At 36.5% G+C, this 18912-nt stretch overlaps 4 protein-coding genes across 4 annotated transcripts; all 4 read left to right on the forward strand.

Annotated features, from left to right (window-relative positions):
* Positions 1–1530: 1530 nt before the first annotated feature.
* LOC135116811 (cuticle protein 8-like) lies at positions 1531–2355 on the forward strand. Its single transcript, XM_064034385.1, has 4 exons — positions 1531–1542; positions 1637–1882; positions 1964–2130; positions 2214–2355. Exons 1-4 carry the CDS (start codon positions 1531–1533, stop codon positions 2290–2292), a joined length of 504 nt encoding a protein of 167 aa, XP_063890455.1. The 3' UTR covers positions 2293–2355.
* Positions 2356–4533: 2178 nt separating this feature from the next.
* On the forward strand, positions 4534–8050 carry LOC110375280 (cuticle protein 18.6). The gene is made up of 8 exons (XM_064034386.1): positions 4534–4590; positions 4737–4970; positions 5052–5218; positions 5302–5377; positions 7275–7289; positions 7398–7646; positions 7724–7890; positions 7972–8050. The coding sequence occupies exons 1-8, from the start codon at positions 4579–4581 to the stop codon at positions 8048–8050; spliced, it is 999 nt and encodes a 332-aa protein (XP_063890456.1). The 5' UTR covers positions 4534–4578.
* A 2183-nt stretch (positions 8051–10233) lies between these two features.
* Positions 10234–11041, forward strand: LOC135116812 (cuticle protein 8-like). Its single transcript, XM_064034387.1, has 4 exons — positions 10234–10245; positions 10336–10581; positions 10663–10829; positions 10912–11041. Exons 1-4 carry the CDS (start codon positions 10234–10236, stop codon positions 10988–10990), a joined length of 504 nt encoding a protein of 167 aa, XP_063890457.1. The 3' UTR covers positions 10991–11041.
* Positions 11042–14403: 3362 nt separating this feature from the next.
* LOC126055938 (cuticle protein 8-like) lies at positions 14404–18529 on the forward strand. The gene is made up of 5 exons (XM_064034388.1): positions 14404–14415; positions 14524–14737; positions 17985–18112; positions 18209–18375; positions 18451–18529. The coding sequence occupies exons 1-5, from the start codon at positions 14404–14406 to the stop codon at positions 18527–18529; spliced, it is 600 nt and encodes a 199-aa protein (XP_063890458.1).
* Positions 18530–18912: the final 383 nt, after the last annotated feature.

Raw genomic sequence — 18912 nt, forward strand, 5'->3', positions numbered from 1 at the left:
GATGCTTGAAGTTTTTTATACGATTTACAGTGCCTTTACTGTTAATAACTGTGGCCTCCGAGAAATAAGACTAGAAGAAATTCAATAAGTTTGCGTTAGTGCAGGAATTAATAAGTCTTTTAGTTGATTTTAATTATAGTTAATATACAAGGGATATGTTTCTTAGTTGATTCTACTGAGAGATTAACAAGCCTAATTTAACAAGAGTGTGGTGATTAACGCTCAATCCGTCTCTGTGTGGGAGGCAACCATGGCAGAATCATTTTCGTGGGAGATCAACTTAATGAAAATCACTAAAGAAATTCGACTATCAAAACATTTTGTGCCGCATCCGGTACGCTGCTATTATTATATTTAATTATTATCTTCCAGCAATGTGATTCTATAAGCTTCACTCTAAACTTCGCATCTGAATCCGCCGTGAGTTACTACACTAGCGCTACACTTTCGAGCGTGTTTGCGAGTTGAACTAAATTAAACTCGAGATTTTGACAGGTAAAGTATGAGATGACATTTAGACCGAATATGAAGTGAGAGTGAATAGCGAAGTGAAATGAGAAGTGAATTACGAGTTGTTGTTCGAATTTTATAGAATCGACGTACAGGTCCAGGTTTTCATGAGGTTTTTATGTAATCTTATCATTAAAACATTCACAATACAGGAAAACGAAGTACCCAACACAAATAGTAATTAATCTACATATGTCACTCTTATATAAAATCAAAAATATTTATCGTATAAATATAAATTAAACAATAAAATAATAATAGCCTTTTTCTAGATGTATTATCAAAGTAGCTTTTTACTACATTATTATTTTTATTAATTTGGGCCTCTGTCTTACATTGGGTCAACATAATTGATAGTAATAAAGGTTCTAAATCACAATTAAGAACATAGTTCACCCACACCCATAAAAGACCATAAAAGAACACCCATAAAAGAAAGTGTCAGGAAGAAGACAAGAATTAAACAAGCGTGATAAAAAGAAACTATTTATTCAATATTAGAATTTTAAATAGAATTACACTTATTTTCGCCGCACATACTGCATTATGTAGCGCTCATCTTCATCATTGGCCATAGAGCATCTTATGACTCACAATATACACACAATGGATATAATTAAAAAAAAACACCACTAATTGTTACAAACCTACAACTTTCCATACCGTACCGTTTTTTTGTACCGATTTTTTTTAAATTAACCTACCAACTATATTAGATACTGAATATGATACAGGAAGATACCATATCCCTCACGATAAAACAACCCTGTTGGTTTTTTCACTTCACCTTAAAAAAAACTATTTCAATCACTTCATACACAACAACCTCAGCACGCATTACAGTCGGAATTGTAACCTACAAGGTCTGAAATGCGTTGTCATAGTTACGCACATAGTCAAGGTGCGTGCGAACATTTGTGTGCCCCACCGCGATAACACTTTTTGACCGCGATCTATAAAACCATTCAGCAGTTCCATTGACATCAATCTACTCTTGATTCTAACATACAATACACCAAAATGTTCCGCAAAGTGAGTGATCTAAATAATAGAAAAGTTTACGACCTATGTCAATACAATTTTGTGATTTACGGTGGTCCAATGACGAGTGAATTTTATTTTTCAGATTGTAACTTTCGGCACCCTCTTGGCCGTAGCCAGCGCCAGCCTTTACGGCCATGGCCACGCCGTCTCATCCCAAAGCATTGTTCGTCATGATGAAGCCCACGCTGCTCCTTTGCACTACGCTGCTCCCGTAGCGCACTACGCCGCACCTATTGCCCACTACGCCGCCGCTCCCGTAGTGCACTACGCCGCTCCCGTAGCGCACTACGCCGCTCCCGTAGAACACTACGACGGACACGACACATACGTAAGTATACCAAAAATTTTTGAGCATCCGTTGGTTTTTGAGGGTATGTAACATTTTTACTCATGATTTAATTTACTGCAGGCTCACCCCAAATACGAATACTCTTACTCCGTGGCCGACCCTCACACCGGCGACCACAAGTCCCAGCACGAGAGCCGCGACGGTGACGCCGTGCACGGATACTACTCTCTGGTGCAGCCTGATGGCTCCGTGCGCAAGGTCGAGTACACCGCTGACGACCACCATGGGTATGTCCCCCATATATTAGAACAGACATCGTAAGGCTTTCTTAAAAAGACTTGAATCTAAAATATGTTCTTCTTATTTTCAGTTTCAACGCTGTGGTGCACAACTCCGCCCCCTCGGTCCACCCCGCCCCCGTCCACGGACACGACTACCACCACTACTGAGTAGTTAGCTATAGAAAACAATTATTTATTTGTATGCAAATGTGATATGAGATGAGACGAAAAATATAAATGACTTAAAAACACCACAGCCTTAATTATTTCTACCTAAATATTTTACATTGTCAAATAAAAATACCAGCCAGATATTGAATGATAATGAGTAGATTTTAACAAAATCATTGTGACTGGAAATGTACACATGTATACTTTATACGTAACGTATTACATTTATTTTTTACAATTCAGTAATTAAATGCGAAGCAAATGGAAAATCTCACTTATTGTCTCAATACACGTTTAATAAGGAATAGTAGAAGCAAATATTGATTTTACATTAATAAATCACATTTAACCAGACGTAAATCCATGTACAAATTACAACACAATGCTGCATAACTATAATACCACGAAATGCACAAAGGGCAAAGAAGTAATGGCTATATTAACGTTAAGTAAAAAAATACAGATATCCCTATGAGATTCTAATCATCTTTTATAATTATGCACATTGCAATGAACAAGTCTTTTGATTGAACGGATATTTTAACCAGTTGGTTACTAAAGATACATACAAAGTAACTAGATATTATTATAGACAGTATGCTAAAGATCTTTAACCGTCTCACATACGATAAGTGTCTCAAATACTTGGATCATCATCATCATCATCATCTCAGCCATAAGACGTCCACTGCTGAACATAGGCCTCCTCCTTTGATCTCCACAGATACCTGTTGGAAGCGACCTGCATCCAGCGTCTTCCGGCGACCTTTATAAGGTCGTCTGTCCACCTCGTTGGTGGACGTCCTACGCTGCGCTTGCTAGTCCGTGTTCTCCACTCCAGCACTTTTCGGCCCCATCGGCCATCTGCTCTGCGAGCAATATGGCCTGCCCATTGCCACTTCAACTTGCTAATCCGATGGGCTATATCGGTGACTTTGGTTCGTCTACGGATCTCTTCGTTTCGGATTCGATCACATAGAGAAACACCGAGCATAGCCCTCTCCATAGGTCGTTGAGCGACTTTGAGCTTTGAGATGAGGCCGATAGTGAGAGATCACGTTTCGGTGCCCTAAGTCATCAACATTAACACACATTGATTGAAGACTTTCGTCTTGAGGCACTGAGGTATGTCGGACGAAAAGACATTGCGTAGTTTCCCGAATGCTGCCCAGCCGATTTGGATTCGGCGGTTGACCTGTTTCTCGAAGTTGGACCTACCTAATTGGACTACTTGTCCTAGGTAGATTTATGAGTCAACAACTTCGAGTACCGAGCTTCCAACAGAGACTGGGGTGGGCGCAACATGGACATTTGACATAATTTTCGTCTTTATTGAAAATATAAAACTTAGATAGATTTTAATTATTAAGACAATAATACAAATGCCATCATATAATTTGCGGGACTTAGCAAAGTAAAACACATAAAATATAGTATTATTACAGGAATACACGCACAAGTTAACCAACACATATGACCAGCGTAGTAAAGATGGTGAAATCCCCCAAGCTTGAGGGGGTCCTTTGTCCAGCAGTGGACGTTTATCAGCTGTGGCAACGCCACACGTACTCGTACATTTCAAACAAATAACATAATAATACCTACTCAAATGCAGTATACGTCTTATTATGTTCCATACGATTTATCTGTGGCAGCTGGAAAGATCTATTACCATATTTTGTTATCAATCGCTTAAAAATTGAGCATAATAAAAATAATATTTAACACAGACCTAAACTTGATAAATTTTTGAAGTACTATCTTCTTTTCATTTATCAAATGTAACTATGTATTTGAAATTGCTTCTAAATATATTACAGAAAACTTTCAGATGGTTTTACCCTACTCTTGCGGTATGCAGGCCCGGCAAGTCGGTACTATAATCTGAAAGCCTGGAGAAAGTTGATGTAATATGTATGCATATTACTTCAATACATACCCATTGCTTTAAATATCTTCAAAAAATAATTTATTAAGTTATTGGATCGTTACGTTCACGTATATTCAGGTTCATAAAAATACCGAACAATAAAGTGAACTTATCTCAAGTGAAGTTTGCATGTCCGTTTTGACGTAATAACGCTTAAATCGCTATAAGAATCAATTCTATCTTTATTGTAACTGCGGCCTTGAGACACATTAAAGTATTCAAAGTCAAGTGCGCGCTCGCATTTCTCTGCCCCACCATGACGACGCACGCGGCTATGCTTTTAGTATATAAAACCATTCAGCAAGTCCATTGACATCAATCAACACTTGACCGTTGAAAATTAAACAACAAAAATGTTCAGCAAAGTAATTATATTTTTATATTTTATAAGTAAATTGGAATAAGTACTCACAAAATTAATTATCACTTTGCATAATTTAAAATATAAATAAAAAATCTTTTCATATTTACATCTTTACGCAGTTTTGTAATAACACATTATTACTTTTAGATCGTAGCTCTGAGCGCCCTGTTGGCTGCTGCCAACGCTGGATACTTGGGACATGGCCACGCTGTGTCCTCCCAAAGCATCGTCCGTCACGATGAGCCCGCACACTACGCTGCTCCCGTAGCGCACTACGCCGCACCTGTGGCCCACTACGCCGCCGCTCCCTTAGCGCACTACGCTGCCCCCGTAGCTCACTACGCCGCTCCCGTGGAACACTACGACGGACACGACACATACGTAAGAATACCTAAAATGTATTATCATCTGTGGGACTATAAGGGCATATAACATTTTCAGTCATGATTCAACTTATTGCAGGCTCACCCCAAATACGACTACTCTTACTCCGTGGCTGACCCCCACACCGGTGACCACAAGTCCCAGCACGAGAGCCGCGACGGAGACGCCGTGCACGGATACTACTCTCTGGTGCAGCCTGATGGCTCCGTGCGCAAGGTCGAGTACACCGCTGACGACCACCATGGGTATGTACCACTTCTTCAAAAATTTTCTATACCGATGCTTTTTTTGAAAGTCTTGAATCTAAATATATTCTTCTTATTTTCAGTTTCAACGCTGTGGTGCACAACTCCGCCCCCTCGGTCCACCCCGCCCCCGTCCACGGACACGACTACCACCACTACTGAATAATCAACATTGACTGATTGTAATGTGCCTATTTATTATTTTGTACGTAATGACTGTGATATGCGATTCTTAAATACAGTGTGAATCTTACATAATCTGTTGTTAAAATTTTATTTTACGCCCTATAAATGGTACCATATATGTAGTACATTTTAAAATATCATCAAACTGTTTAGCTACAATTCACAAAATATTGGTGACAATTTTAAATCGGTTGGTAAACTATAATATTTAAGCACTGGTACTCAGCTACATCCGGTAAGACTGGAAGCCGACCCCAACATAGTTGGGCAAAAGGCTCGGAAGAGGATGTCTATCACAGAGTACATTGTATGTTTACATACATACATGACTATGACAAAACAAATAGTCAAATTAGATTACTTAGATACTTTTTTGGCTTATCAATTGATACTGAAAACCTAATTTTGATGAGAACGTTGGATGAGAACAAGAGCTTTATGATGAATCGGAGTTATTTTCTTAACGTAACTACAATTATCTATGTATTGATTGTCTTAAATATGCAGTTCATATTGTAACAAGTATGATGATCGCTTGTTTGATAGTGTTATTTTAAAAATGTTATAAATATAAATAAAAATGTTATAATATGGATTATGATAAGATTAAGATATTTTTGTATAATTAAGGGTAAGCCCTTAATTGAATGAAGCATCAATTAATATTTGAATACAAAACAAAATGTTATTAATAATATTATTGAGTCACATCTGTATAGTACTCGTAGTAGGTAGTACTAGATAACAAGAACGTCATTGAACAGTGAAAAATGACTAGAGCGATCATGCGGCGAGTAATATCTGAACCTGACGCTGAAAACTGTCCATTATCACTAGTCAATGTTACGGCTGAAATGAAAAGGGAACTATAAATTAACAAACTTAGTCAATTTTATTAAGAAGAAATGCTGTACGTCTTTTAAAAATAAATGGAATAGATAGGAAAACATTTTTTTACACTATAAGACTAGACTCATTAGTCTAAAGTACTCATTACTAGTCTCTAGACTCATTAGCAGTTTTAGATCTAGAGACATTTGGAGAGCCCTTTTTTATGAGACGCAAGCTTATCCTGCTGGTGCCATCTCTGTAGTGTTACCATCTGTTTATCCCGGTATGTTGTTCTCGACACTTACTTCATATAACTCGCCTTTTTTGATTATATAACGAAATACTTTAAGACAAATATAATTTCTTCATAACGTGGGAAGTGAATATTTAATTTAGAAACCTCTGCCCAACGTTTTCTGAGGTTGACTTTTGGTCTAATCAGATACAAATGAGTACCAATGTTTCTTTGATTTCATTATAATAGCACCTATACGAACGAAAAATTTTAAAGCTGATACAGAAAACCCTCAGTTTAGGTATAAAAGAAAAAATCATCACATTTTCAAGTCGAAGAAAATCTGAATACCCTAAAATTGATTAACTGTGAAAACAGCATATTTACAACTTTGATTAGTACCTATATATTTTATGAGTACCTAACGTTATTTTTGATAACCATATCACTTAAAATATGGAAAAGCAAAACATGCAGTACCTATAAGCATTTCCGGATTTAACAGAGGTTTTTATGTCTCTTGATGAAATAATATCATGTGCTAAACAAAATCGAATTCATTTTATTAGATTCGTGTTCTATTGTTAAAAGTAACTACCAACAGTTATGAATGCGAATAGTGTAATAGTGTAACGTAAGCTATAGTATCTGTGACCTTGAGACCTGACAATTTATTCAGAGTCAAGTGCATACATTTCTCCGCCCCACCTCTGCAGAACTTACGTCTTTGTGTTTCATATATAAAATCATACAACAATTCGTAACGTTATCAAATATATTTTGACCATTGCAAATCAAACAACAAAAATGTTCAGCAAAGTAAGATTACAATTTTTTAAATAAAAATTATAAGTAAATGAATAAAATATGTAGTGAATTTACCAGTGAACGTAAATAAGTGACTATAGCATAGAGTGTTACTTCCAGATCGTAGCTGTGAGCGCGCTGTTGGCCGCCGCCAACGCTGGTCTCTTGGGCCATGGCCACGCTGTGTCCTCCCAGAGCATCATCCGTCACGATGAACCTCTGCACTACGCTGCCCCCGTAGCGCACTACGCCGCGCCTGTTGCCCACTACGCTCCCGTAGCGCACTACGCTGCCCCTGCTGAGCACTACGCCGCTCCCGTAGCTCACTACGCCGCTCCCGTAGCCCACTACGACGGTCACGATACCTACGTAAGTTACTACTACATTCATATTTATGAAAACTTATTTTTGTGATATGCAATTCTAATTTATATGAAACACTCTAGGCTCACCCCAAATACGACTTCGCTTACTCCGTGGCTGACCCTCACACCGGAGACCACAAGTCCCAGCACGAGAGCCGCGACGGTGACTCCGTGCACGGATACTACTCTCTGGCCCAACCTGACGGTTCTATCCGCAAGGTTGAATACACTGCTGATGCTCACAACGGGTAAGAACCAAAGCATTTTTATAAGTCGAATGCTATATTTGATTCGTCAAACATGTATTTATCTAAAAATATTATTTTCAGTTTCAACGCAGTGGTGCACAACTCCGCCCCCTCAGTCCACCCCGCGCCCGTCCACGGACACGACTACCATCATTACTGAACGATCAATAACTGACTGTGATATTTCTTCATATTTATTTCTGTAAATAATGTACTTATCCTGTAAATAAATCATATTAAAATTATTTGGTTTATTAATTTAATTTGAAATTACCTATCCTATAACCCACCGGAGCCCAAAATCTTCAGTCTAAAGCGAAAAACAATTTGCTAGAGTACAAAAATATAAAAATATTTGAAATTTAAAAAAAAGTAGTTACGCTACAATAAATGTACTTTTTTTAATAATTGTATCAACGTGCATTGATCTTATACCTACCATTTCCATAGGTCGTGCCCATAATAAGATCAATTGACAGTATTGTAACAAAAGCAACTGTAAAAAAAAATCCGGCCAAGTGCGAGTCGGAATCGCGTACGAATGGTTTCGTACCATTATTTAGAAAATTAGCAAAAAAATCACGTTTGTTATATGGGAGCTGCCCAAAATATTTATTATATTTTAGTTTTCAGTATTTGTTGTTATAGCGGCAACAGAAATACATCATCTGTGAAAATTTTAACTCTCTATCTATCACGGTTCATGAGATGCCTGGTGACAGACGGACGGGCGGACAGAGGAGCGAAAACAATAGGGTTTGACCCTTTGGGTACGGAATCCTAAAAAGGTCAAATGTCTGTAAAAATTGTCATAAACTCCGTGTGTAAAGCGAGACGACTTTTTTATTTACAATTTGATGATTTACAATGCCTTTACTGTGGATAACTGGGGACTCCGAAAAATAAAACTAGTAGGGAACTCCAATGAGTTTGCTTCAGTGCAAGTATTTTAGTTGATTTGAAAACTGATAATATACACAAAAGGGATATTTTTCTTTGTTGATTCTATTTAGAGATTAACAAGCCGAATTGAACAAGAGTATCGTGATTAACTCTTAATCCATCTTTGTGTGAGAGGCAACCTGTGCTTGAGAGCCTGTGATGATGATGATTTTCATCAAACTTCGTAAATAAAATAATATTTATATCCAATCAATATTTATTATTGATGGTATTGATAAAAGGCCTGCCGGGGCTGCGGGTTGTTCGAAAGAGATACCGCGGCGCGGCTAGGTTTTGATTGATTGGTGACTTTCTATCAAAATAAAAGGGGAGGTTCCAAAGAAGGCGTATGACGGTGGAGCTAGTAACGTTTCTCGATCCCCGAATACCCGCGTTTTCTTGCGCTTCTTTTTTAGGAGTGTTTAGGATATTTTGAATATTTGTAATGCATCAGGCACGCTGATATTAATTATTTTCTTTCAGGTCTAGGTTTTCATGGGGATTTGTACGTAATCTTATCATTAAAACAGTCACAATACAGAAAAAGAACGAAGTACCCAACACAAGTCGTTACTAATGTACATACATATATCACACAAACAATAAATATTTTACATGCGAACACACTAATGTAACAAAATTTATCGTATAAATGAGACAAGAAAAATAATATTAGTCTTTTTCTATATGTACTGTATCAAAGTATTATTACCTACATTATTATTTGTATTTGGGTCTCTGTCTTACCCTGTGTAAAGCGATCTACCTGATTGACAGTAGTAAGGAGTCTTCATCACAATTAATAACACAATTAATAATTTCTTTACACCCGTTGAAGAAAGTAACAGGAAGAAGACAAAAATAAAACTATAAACAATCATTTATTCAATAATATAATTTTATTTATAATTACACTTGTGGTCTCTGCACAAACTGCATGCATTATGAACCACTCATTTTATGGCTCACAAAGTCACAATATACAAATAAAGGATTTAATTTAAAAACACGCAACAAATTGTTACAAACGTACCACTTTCCGTACTTAGGCACCTACCAATATTTATTTTATTAACCAATAAACAATATTACTGAATATGATACAGGAAGATACCATATCCCTCATGATAAAACCACCCTATTGGGTTTTTGGTGGCATGCACACTTCACCCTAAAAAACTATTTCAATTACTTCATACACAACAACCTCAGCACGCATTACAGTCGGAACTGTAACTTACAAGGTCTGAAATACGTTGTCATAGTTACGTACATAGTCAAGGTGCGTGCGAGCATTTGTGTGCCCCACCGCGATAATACTTTTTGACCGCGATCTATAAAACCATTCAGCAGTTCCATTGACATCAATCTACTCTTGATTCTAACATACAATACATCAAAATGTTCCGCAAAGTGAGTGATCTAAATAATATAAGAGTGTCCTGTGTCAAAAAAAAATTGTGATTTACCGTGGTCTAATGACGAGTGAATTTTCTTTTTCAGATTGTAACTTTCGGCACCCTCTTGGCCGTAGCCAGCGCCAGCCTTTACGGCCATGGCCACGCCGTCTCATCCCAAAGCATTGTTCATCACGATGTAGCCCATGCCGCTCCTTTGCACTACGCTGTTCCCGTAGCGCACTACGCCGCACCTGTGGCCCACTATGCCGCCGCTCCCGTAGCGCACTACGCTGCCCCCGTAGCGCACTACGCCGCTCCCGTGGAACACTACGACGGACACGACACATACGTAAGTGTACCTAAAATTGATTACCATCTATTGGTCAATTAGGAAATATAACATTTTTACTCATGATTTGATTTATTGCAGGCTCACCCCAAATACGACTACTCTTACTCCGTGGCTGACCCTCACACCGGTGACCACAAGTCCCAGCACGAGAGCCGCGACGGAGACGCCGTGCACGGATACTACTCTCTGGTGCAGCCTGATGGCTCCGTGCGCAAGGTCGAGTACACCGCTGACGACCACCATGGGTATGTACCACTACTATCAGAACAATCTTCTGTATAGCTTTTTGTAAGACTTGAATCTAAAATACCTTTTTCTTAATTTCAGTTTCAACGCTGTGGTGCACAACTCCGCCCCCTCAGTCCACCCCGCCCCCGTCCACGGACACGACTACCACCACTACTGAGCGATTAGCTATAGAAAACAATTATTTATTTGTATGCAAATGTGATATGAGATGAGAAGAAAATATAAATGACTTGAAAACACCACAGCCTTAATTATTTCTACCTATATATTTTACTTTGTCGAATAAAAAGACCAGCCAGATAATGAAAGATGATGAGTAGATTTTAACAAAATCATTGGGACTAGAAATGAAAGTATACAAAACGTGTTACATTTGATTTTTACAATTCAGTAATTAAATGCGAAGCAAATGAAACATCTCACTTATCTGTCTGATGACATGTTTAATCAGGAATAGGAGGAGTAAATATTGATTTCATACTAATAAATCACATAACCAGACATAAATCCGCGTGCAAATTAGAACACAATGCTGCACCAATATTAAATCACGAAATGCATTAAGGAGAAGGAAGTAATGGCTAATATTATAAAAGTTCAGTAAAAAAGTACAGGTAGCCCTATGAGATTCTGAACATCTTTTATAATTATGCGCATTGCAGTCAACTAATCGCTTGATTGAATATATTAACCAGCCCTTCTCTATTACGATGAGTATCTCAAAACTTGGATAATTAATTGTTAACACTCTAACATTCCTTCCTTCTTCTTACGAATGTGATCATATGATTGGCGGGACTTTAAAAAAAAGTAAAACACACAAATACATCTGTCACTAAAATTCAATATAGGTACCTATACATATTTAATATCTTGATGTAGACCAAGTTGTAGCATTAGTTACAAAATTTTTTAGTTTATGAATGCTATGTATATGAAAGTTATTTGTTGTGTATTTTAAATGGTAAAGAAAAACACGCACAAGCTAACCAACACGCATGGGAGAGTAGTTTGGGGAGTCCTTTGTTCAGTTGTGGACTGTTTCTAGGCTGAAACGACGACACTAGTACCTATCAAACAAATAACCTCCTGCGTAGAATGATATATGTACTATGTACTATGTACGTCTTATTATGTTCTACATCTTTATACGATTTATGTGTGTGGCAGCTAGAAAGATCGATTTCGGTGTTTTGTTACCATTCGCTTAAAAATAGGGTTTAATAAAAATAATATGAAACATAGAGCAAAAATTTATAAATTTTTGATTTACCTACTACTCTTTATTAAAAGTTAAGGATGCATATGTATTTAAACTTGCTTGTCTATTATATAAAATGCTCAGACAGAGTATTTATTTATTTTATTTATAGCTTTTCCGCGCATACCGCAAGAGTGGCAAAGCTTTACTGCAACCTGAAAGCCTATAGAAGGTTGATGCAGCATGTATGTACTATATTACTTAAATAACTTAAATAAAATTGGATCGTTACATTCACGTATTTTCTGGTTCATAAAAATACCGAACAATAAAGTAAGATTATCTCGAGTCAAGTTTACATGTCCGTTTTGACGTAATAACGCTTAAATCACTATAACAATCAATTCTATCTTTATTGTAACGACGGCCTTGAGACACATTAAAGTATTCAAAGTCAAGTGCGCGCTCGCATTTCTCTGCCCCACCATGACAACGCACGCGGCTATGCTTTTAGTATATAAAACCATTCAGCAAGTCCATTGACATCAATCAACACTTGACCGTTGAAAATTAAACAACAAAAATGTTCAGCAAAGTAATTATATTTTTAATTTTTATAAGTAAATTTTAATATGTACTCTGTTAGCTTTAAAATATCATCAAACTGTTTAGCTACAATTCACAAAATATTGGTGACAATTTTAAATCGGTTGGTAAACTATAACATTTAAGCACTGGTACTCAGCTACATCCGGTAAGACTGGAAGCCGACCCCAACATAGTTGGGCAAAAGGCTCGGAAGAGGATGTCTATCACAGAGTACATTGTATGTTTACATACATACATGACTATGACAAAACAAATAGTCAAATTAGATTACTTAGATACTTTTTTGGCTTATCAATTGATACTGAAAACCTAATTTTGATGAGAACGTTGGATGAGAACAAGAGCTTTATGATGAATCGGAGTTATTTTCTTAACGTAACTACAATTATCTATGTATTGATTGTCTTAAATATGCAGTTCATATTGTAACAAGTATGATGATCGCTTGTTTGATAGTGTTATTTTAAAAATGTTATAAATATAAATAAAAATGTTATAATATGGATTATGATAAGATTAAGATATTTTTGTATAATTAAGGGTAAGCCCTTAATTGAATGAAGCATCAATTAATATTTGAATACAAAACAAAATGTTATTAATAATATTATTGAGTCACATCTGTATAGTACTCGTAGTAGGTAGTACTAGATAACAAGAACGTCATTGAACAGTGAAAAATGACTAGAGCGATCATGCGGCGAGTAATATCTGAACCTGACGCTGAAAACTGTCCATTATCACTAGTCAATGTTACGGCTGAAATGAAAAGGGAACTATAAATTAACAAACTTAGTCAATTTTATTAAGAAGAAATGCTGTACGTCTTTTAAAAATAAATGGAATAGATAGGAAAACATTTTTTTACACTATAAGACTAGACTCATTAGTCTAAAGTACTCATTACTAGTCTCTAGACTCATTAGCAGTTTTAGATCTAGAGACATTTGGAGAGCCCTTTTTTATGAGACGCAAGCTTATCCTGCTGGTGCCATCTCTGTAGTGTTACCATCTGTTTATCCCGGTATGTTGTTCTCGACACTTACTTCATATAACTCGCCTTTTTTGATTATATAACGAAATACTTTAAGACAAATATAATTTCTTCATAACGTGGGAAGTGAATATTTAATTTAGAAACCTCTGCCCAACGTTTTCTGAGGTTGACTTTTGGTCTAATCAGATACAAATGAGTACCAGTGATTCTTTGATTTCATTATAATAGCACCTATACGAACGAAAAATTTTAAAGCTGATACAGAAAACCCTCAGTTTAGGTATAAAAGACAAAAACATCACATTTTCAAGTCGAAGAAAATCTGAATACCCTAAAATTGATTAACTGTGAAAACAGCATATTTACAACTTTGATTAGTACCTATATATTTTATGAGTACCTAACTTTATTTTTGATAACCATATCACTTAAAATATGGAAAAGCAAAAGCAGTATAAGCATTTCCGGACCTATTTTATGTCTCTTGATGAAATAATATCATGAACTAAACAAAATCGAATTCATTTTATAAGTTTCGTGTTCTATTGTTAAAAGTAACTACCAACATTTATGAATGCGAATAGTGTAACGTAAGCTATAGTATCTGTGACCTTGAGACCTGACAATTTATTCAGAGTCAAGTGCATACATTTCTCCGCCCCACCTCTGCAGAACTTACGTCTTTGTGTTTCATATATAAAATCATACAACAATTCGTAACGATATCAAATATATTTTGACCATTGCAAATCAAACAACAAAAATGTTCAGCAAAGTAAGATAAAATTTTTGAACTTTAATATTATAAACAAATGAATAAAATATGTAGTGAATTTACCAGTGAACGTAAATAAGTGACTATAGCATAGAGTGTTACTTCCAGATCGTAGCCCTGAGCGCGCTGTTGGCCGCCGCCAATGCTGGTTACTTGGGCCATGGCCACGCTGTGTCCTCCCAGAGCATCATCCGTCACGATGAACCTCTGCACTACGCTGCCCCCGTAGCGCACTACGCTGCACCTGTAGCCCACTACGCTCCCGTAGCGCACTACGCTGCCCCTGCTGAGCACTACGCCGCTCCCGTAGCCCACTACGACGGACACGATACCTACGTAAGTTACTACTACATTCTTATAATGAAAACTTATTTTTGTGATATACAATTCTAATTCATGAAACACTCCAGGCTCACCCCAAATACGACTTCTCGTACTCCGTGGCTGACCCTCACACCGGCGACCACAAGTCCCAGCACGAGAGCCGCGACGGTGACTCCGTGCACGGATACTACTCTCTGGCCCAGCCTGACGGTTCCATCCGAAAGGTTGAATACACTGCTGATGCTCACAACGGGTATGTTTTTCCTCTTCTTTCTTTCCTGATCTTGTAGTAAATCTATAAAAAAACAATTGATAAATTGTATTTATTTCTTCATCAAAAATAACGCTGTATTTTCTTTTCAGTTTCAACGCTGTGGTGCACAACTCCGCCCCCTCAGTCCACCCCGCCCCCGTCCACGGACACGCTTACCATCATTACTGAGCGTACATCTATAAATAATTGTTGTGTGTGTGCCTATTTATTATTTTATACATACCAAAAGAATGAATGATTTTCCAAATAAAAAATCATATACTTATCCACATTTTATTATTACATGTTCTATGATTATCCTCAATCTGACTGAAAATTAAAAGGGAATTGAAAACATTACCAACAATAATAAAGACTTCAGAACGGAATTAACACCCTACAAATTTTCTACTCCAATTAAACTGTCTGTTCGCAACTTAAGCCGCATGGCAGACACCAAGCAATATTCTGATCAACATAATCTGCTTTAATGTTACGCCTTCAAAGCGTAAAGAGTTTTTCTAACCTATAATATACTCAACTTGCTGCAACTGTTATCCGCTAACAGCCATTCAAGTACGAACGCACCTAAGACATCGCTATCAAAATAGTTAAGGCAATAATACAACTAAATCGTGTTAACTTCACTATAAGGTGCATAATTCTCCTGACAGAGAAATAAACATGTCTTTGTGTAACCATTTCATTAATCACATTGACTGATGTATTTTATGCTGAAACACGTTTGACACCTACCCATTACAATATCATACTTGAATTTAATATTAGCGTCACGAACAACAATTGATGAATTGCTTGCTGAATATGAACTGGTGCGAAGAAAAGTAAAGAAATTATATTAGCTTGCCTCTGACCTATCACCTAGGTCAACTATGAAATGTACCTATGACCAGAAGTGTCATACCGAGATTTCTCAGCTATTACTTAACTAAAAGATTTATAATAGTCATTCTTGGGAGAAATTAGTACTACAAAGGGATTTCAGGGCTCAGTTGCTTCACGTAACATTCGGGAATTCAGCTGAACTGGTAGACAGATGATAATGTACTCGCATTTTCTTTATTTATTTATTTATGAGAAGTAGCTTCACAGCTAACAGTACATTACATTGAATCATCATACAAAACATTACGCCAATTATGAAGTACACAATTATAATAATTTGTCGAAAGAGTGACGGATAACATTATGAACTATAAATAAAATAACACTTCAGTATATTACATAGTTGCTGAATTAGGAAGCTTAAATGGAACTAATTTTTGTTTTTTTTTTTTAATTACTTACGAAAGAATTCATCAAGTCTGAAATTCTAAAACATAACAAACGGGAAAAACAATAACATTTTGACTAAGGACTAGGACCCTCTGTAATAGTCCAAAGAACAATGTCAGACGTCCATAGTAACTTAGGCTCAATAAAAATATTTCATGTACAGTGAAAATTCTTACAGTTTTTTATGTAGTTTAATGTCAGAAGCTTTTCTATGTTTTCTACTTTTGCATTGAACTTCTCAAAACCAAATTATTCCAAATTATTAGAACGAAAAACCTGAACTCGATAAACAAAATAATTACTTATTAAAATGATATTTTTTTTTGGTAAAGTTCTAGATAACAATTAAATATTTTATAAGAAGTTAGTATTTTATATTTAAATTGTTGTAGTAAAGAACTTTGTGTCAGTGAGAATTTAGTTTTAAAAGTTGATTGGATGGGCCGAAACCTGACATTGTTCTTTGAAAAAGGTGACGTTTGAAAAAGGAAATAGGCACTTATTTACTCATCTATTTACATGCATATTAATATATCCTATTTATACATACATATTTTACATATCCTACCTAATCTAAATATGCTCTTGAATACAACTTTTTTTTTTCTTTAAGAGAAATAGTTCAACTGAACAGAAGATGAATTTGAACCTTTTTCAAGAGGTCATGGTTTGCTTAGAGCATAAACTTTGATCCACTACGAAAAGTACTTGATTTTATTTATCTTTAAAATTATCTTATCTTATCTTTATAATTTCTAAAAACGACATTCTCAAATCGGATGTGACTTCGTTTTACTTTACTTGAAGATAGTTGCCCCGATTGAGATGGTATTTGCATTATAAAAAGTACGGTATCACATGGATGGGAGCACATTCAATCAAGATCTGCCTAGAAATTTTTTGAAATTTTTCCGTGAGGAAACAAGTCTTTACCTCTTTATCTGAAGCGCTATGACGATACACGCAAAACACGCTAAAATTAGGCTATGATATTAAAATGCAATGAATAGAACCGTTGTCAGATTCTAATGTTTTTGAAAGTCATTTTCTTGTTGCAAAAAAATATTGTTTATGTTTAACTATCTAGAAAAGTGTATACATACACATGTACAAACTCTGCGTGAATTACACAGCATTTTTATGAAATGATGCATGATTGCCAGTGTTTGACATGAAGCAACTGAATAGTCTATCTAACCTACTCAACCCTGGGAAACATGATAGGTATTATAATAAATATATTTATATCAATAACGTACAATTCTAAATGTACAATATTCACGCGATCGTTAAATTTATTTGGTTATTTAAATCAATCACATTTTTTGGTCACGAAACTGCGTCCTTGATAAATGTCAATGTTTCAGATCTAGTGCGCACACGCATGTCTACCCCACTGCGCTAAATTCGGACTATCGTAAACTATAAAACCAAATCACGAGTCCATTGACATCAATCAATAATTGATTGTAACATACAATACAACAAAATGTTCAGCAAAGTAAGTTTTATAAAAAAAGGATTTTCTTTCTTATATTTTTTAGAAAAATTGAAATTTTAATTGTCACTTGAAAAATACTACTTTTCAATTTATAATCCTTTTCCTAAAATAAATCAGTCAATAATTATCATCTTAACTTTCAGATCGTAGCTTTCGGCGCTCTATTGGCTGCTGCCAACGCTGGTCTCTATGGTCACGGTCACGCCGTGTCTTCCCAGAGTATCGTGCGTCACGATGAAGCCCATGCGGTGCCCCTCTACTACGCCGCTCCTGCAGCGTACTACGCCGCTCCCGTAGCGCACTACGACGGCCACGACACTTACGTAAGTCTAAATATAAATACATCTGGCATTTTTGTTTCAAATATAGTTACCTACCTGCTTATCTTGTACAATCAATGCTGTATTTTTAAATAACAGGCGCACCCCAAATATGACTTTGCGTACTCTGTGTCTGACCCTCACACCGGTGACCACAAGTCCCAGCACGAGAGCCGCGACGGAGACGCCGTGCACGGATACTACTCTCTGGTGCAGCCTGATGGCTCCGTGCGCAAGGTCGAGTACACCGCTGACGACCACCATGGGTATGTACCACAATACCTCGAGTTACATAAAACAAATGAGCGATAGAAATTACACAACATTTTTCTTTTTTTCAGTTTCAACGCTGTGGTGCACAACTCTGCCCCCTCGGTTCACCCAGCCCCCATCTACGGTCACGCATATTACGCTTATTGAGAAAGCCTGAAATTGAATCTGTAAATATTTATGTGTGTGAATATATTGTGTCAAATGTAAATAAATCGATGAACACTAAATTTTTAATATTTTTCTGCTGAACGATGGGCTACAACGATGAGGCCTAACCATCTCTGGTATCCTTAATCTACTTATTTTCTATGTGTTACATCTACGATATACTTTATATGATTTACGAACAATAAATGTAAGCCGTCTTAGTAAATGCTTTACAAATATTTCTTTGACAAATTACTCCGTGGGACACTTTCGATAAAGTGGTATAATTTTATTAAGGCGATCTAGACACACGGCAGTGTGTCCGCCAAGTTCGAGCAAAAAAAGCGACACACCGGCCGTGGGTTATATTACACGAACCATTT

Source organism: Helicoverpa armigera, chromosome 4, assembly GCF_030705265.1.
Source record: "Helicoverpa armigera isolate CAAS_96S chromosome 4, ASM3070526v1, whole genome shotgun sequence".
Lineage (NCBI taxonomy): Eukaryota > Metazoa > Arthropoda > Insecta > Lepidoptera > Noctuidae > Helicoverpa > Helicoverpa armigera.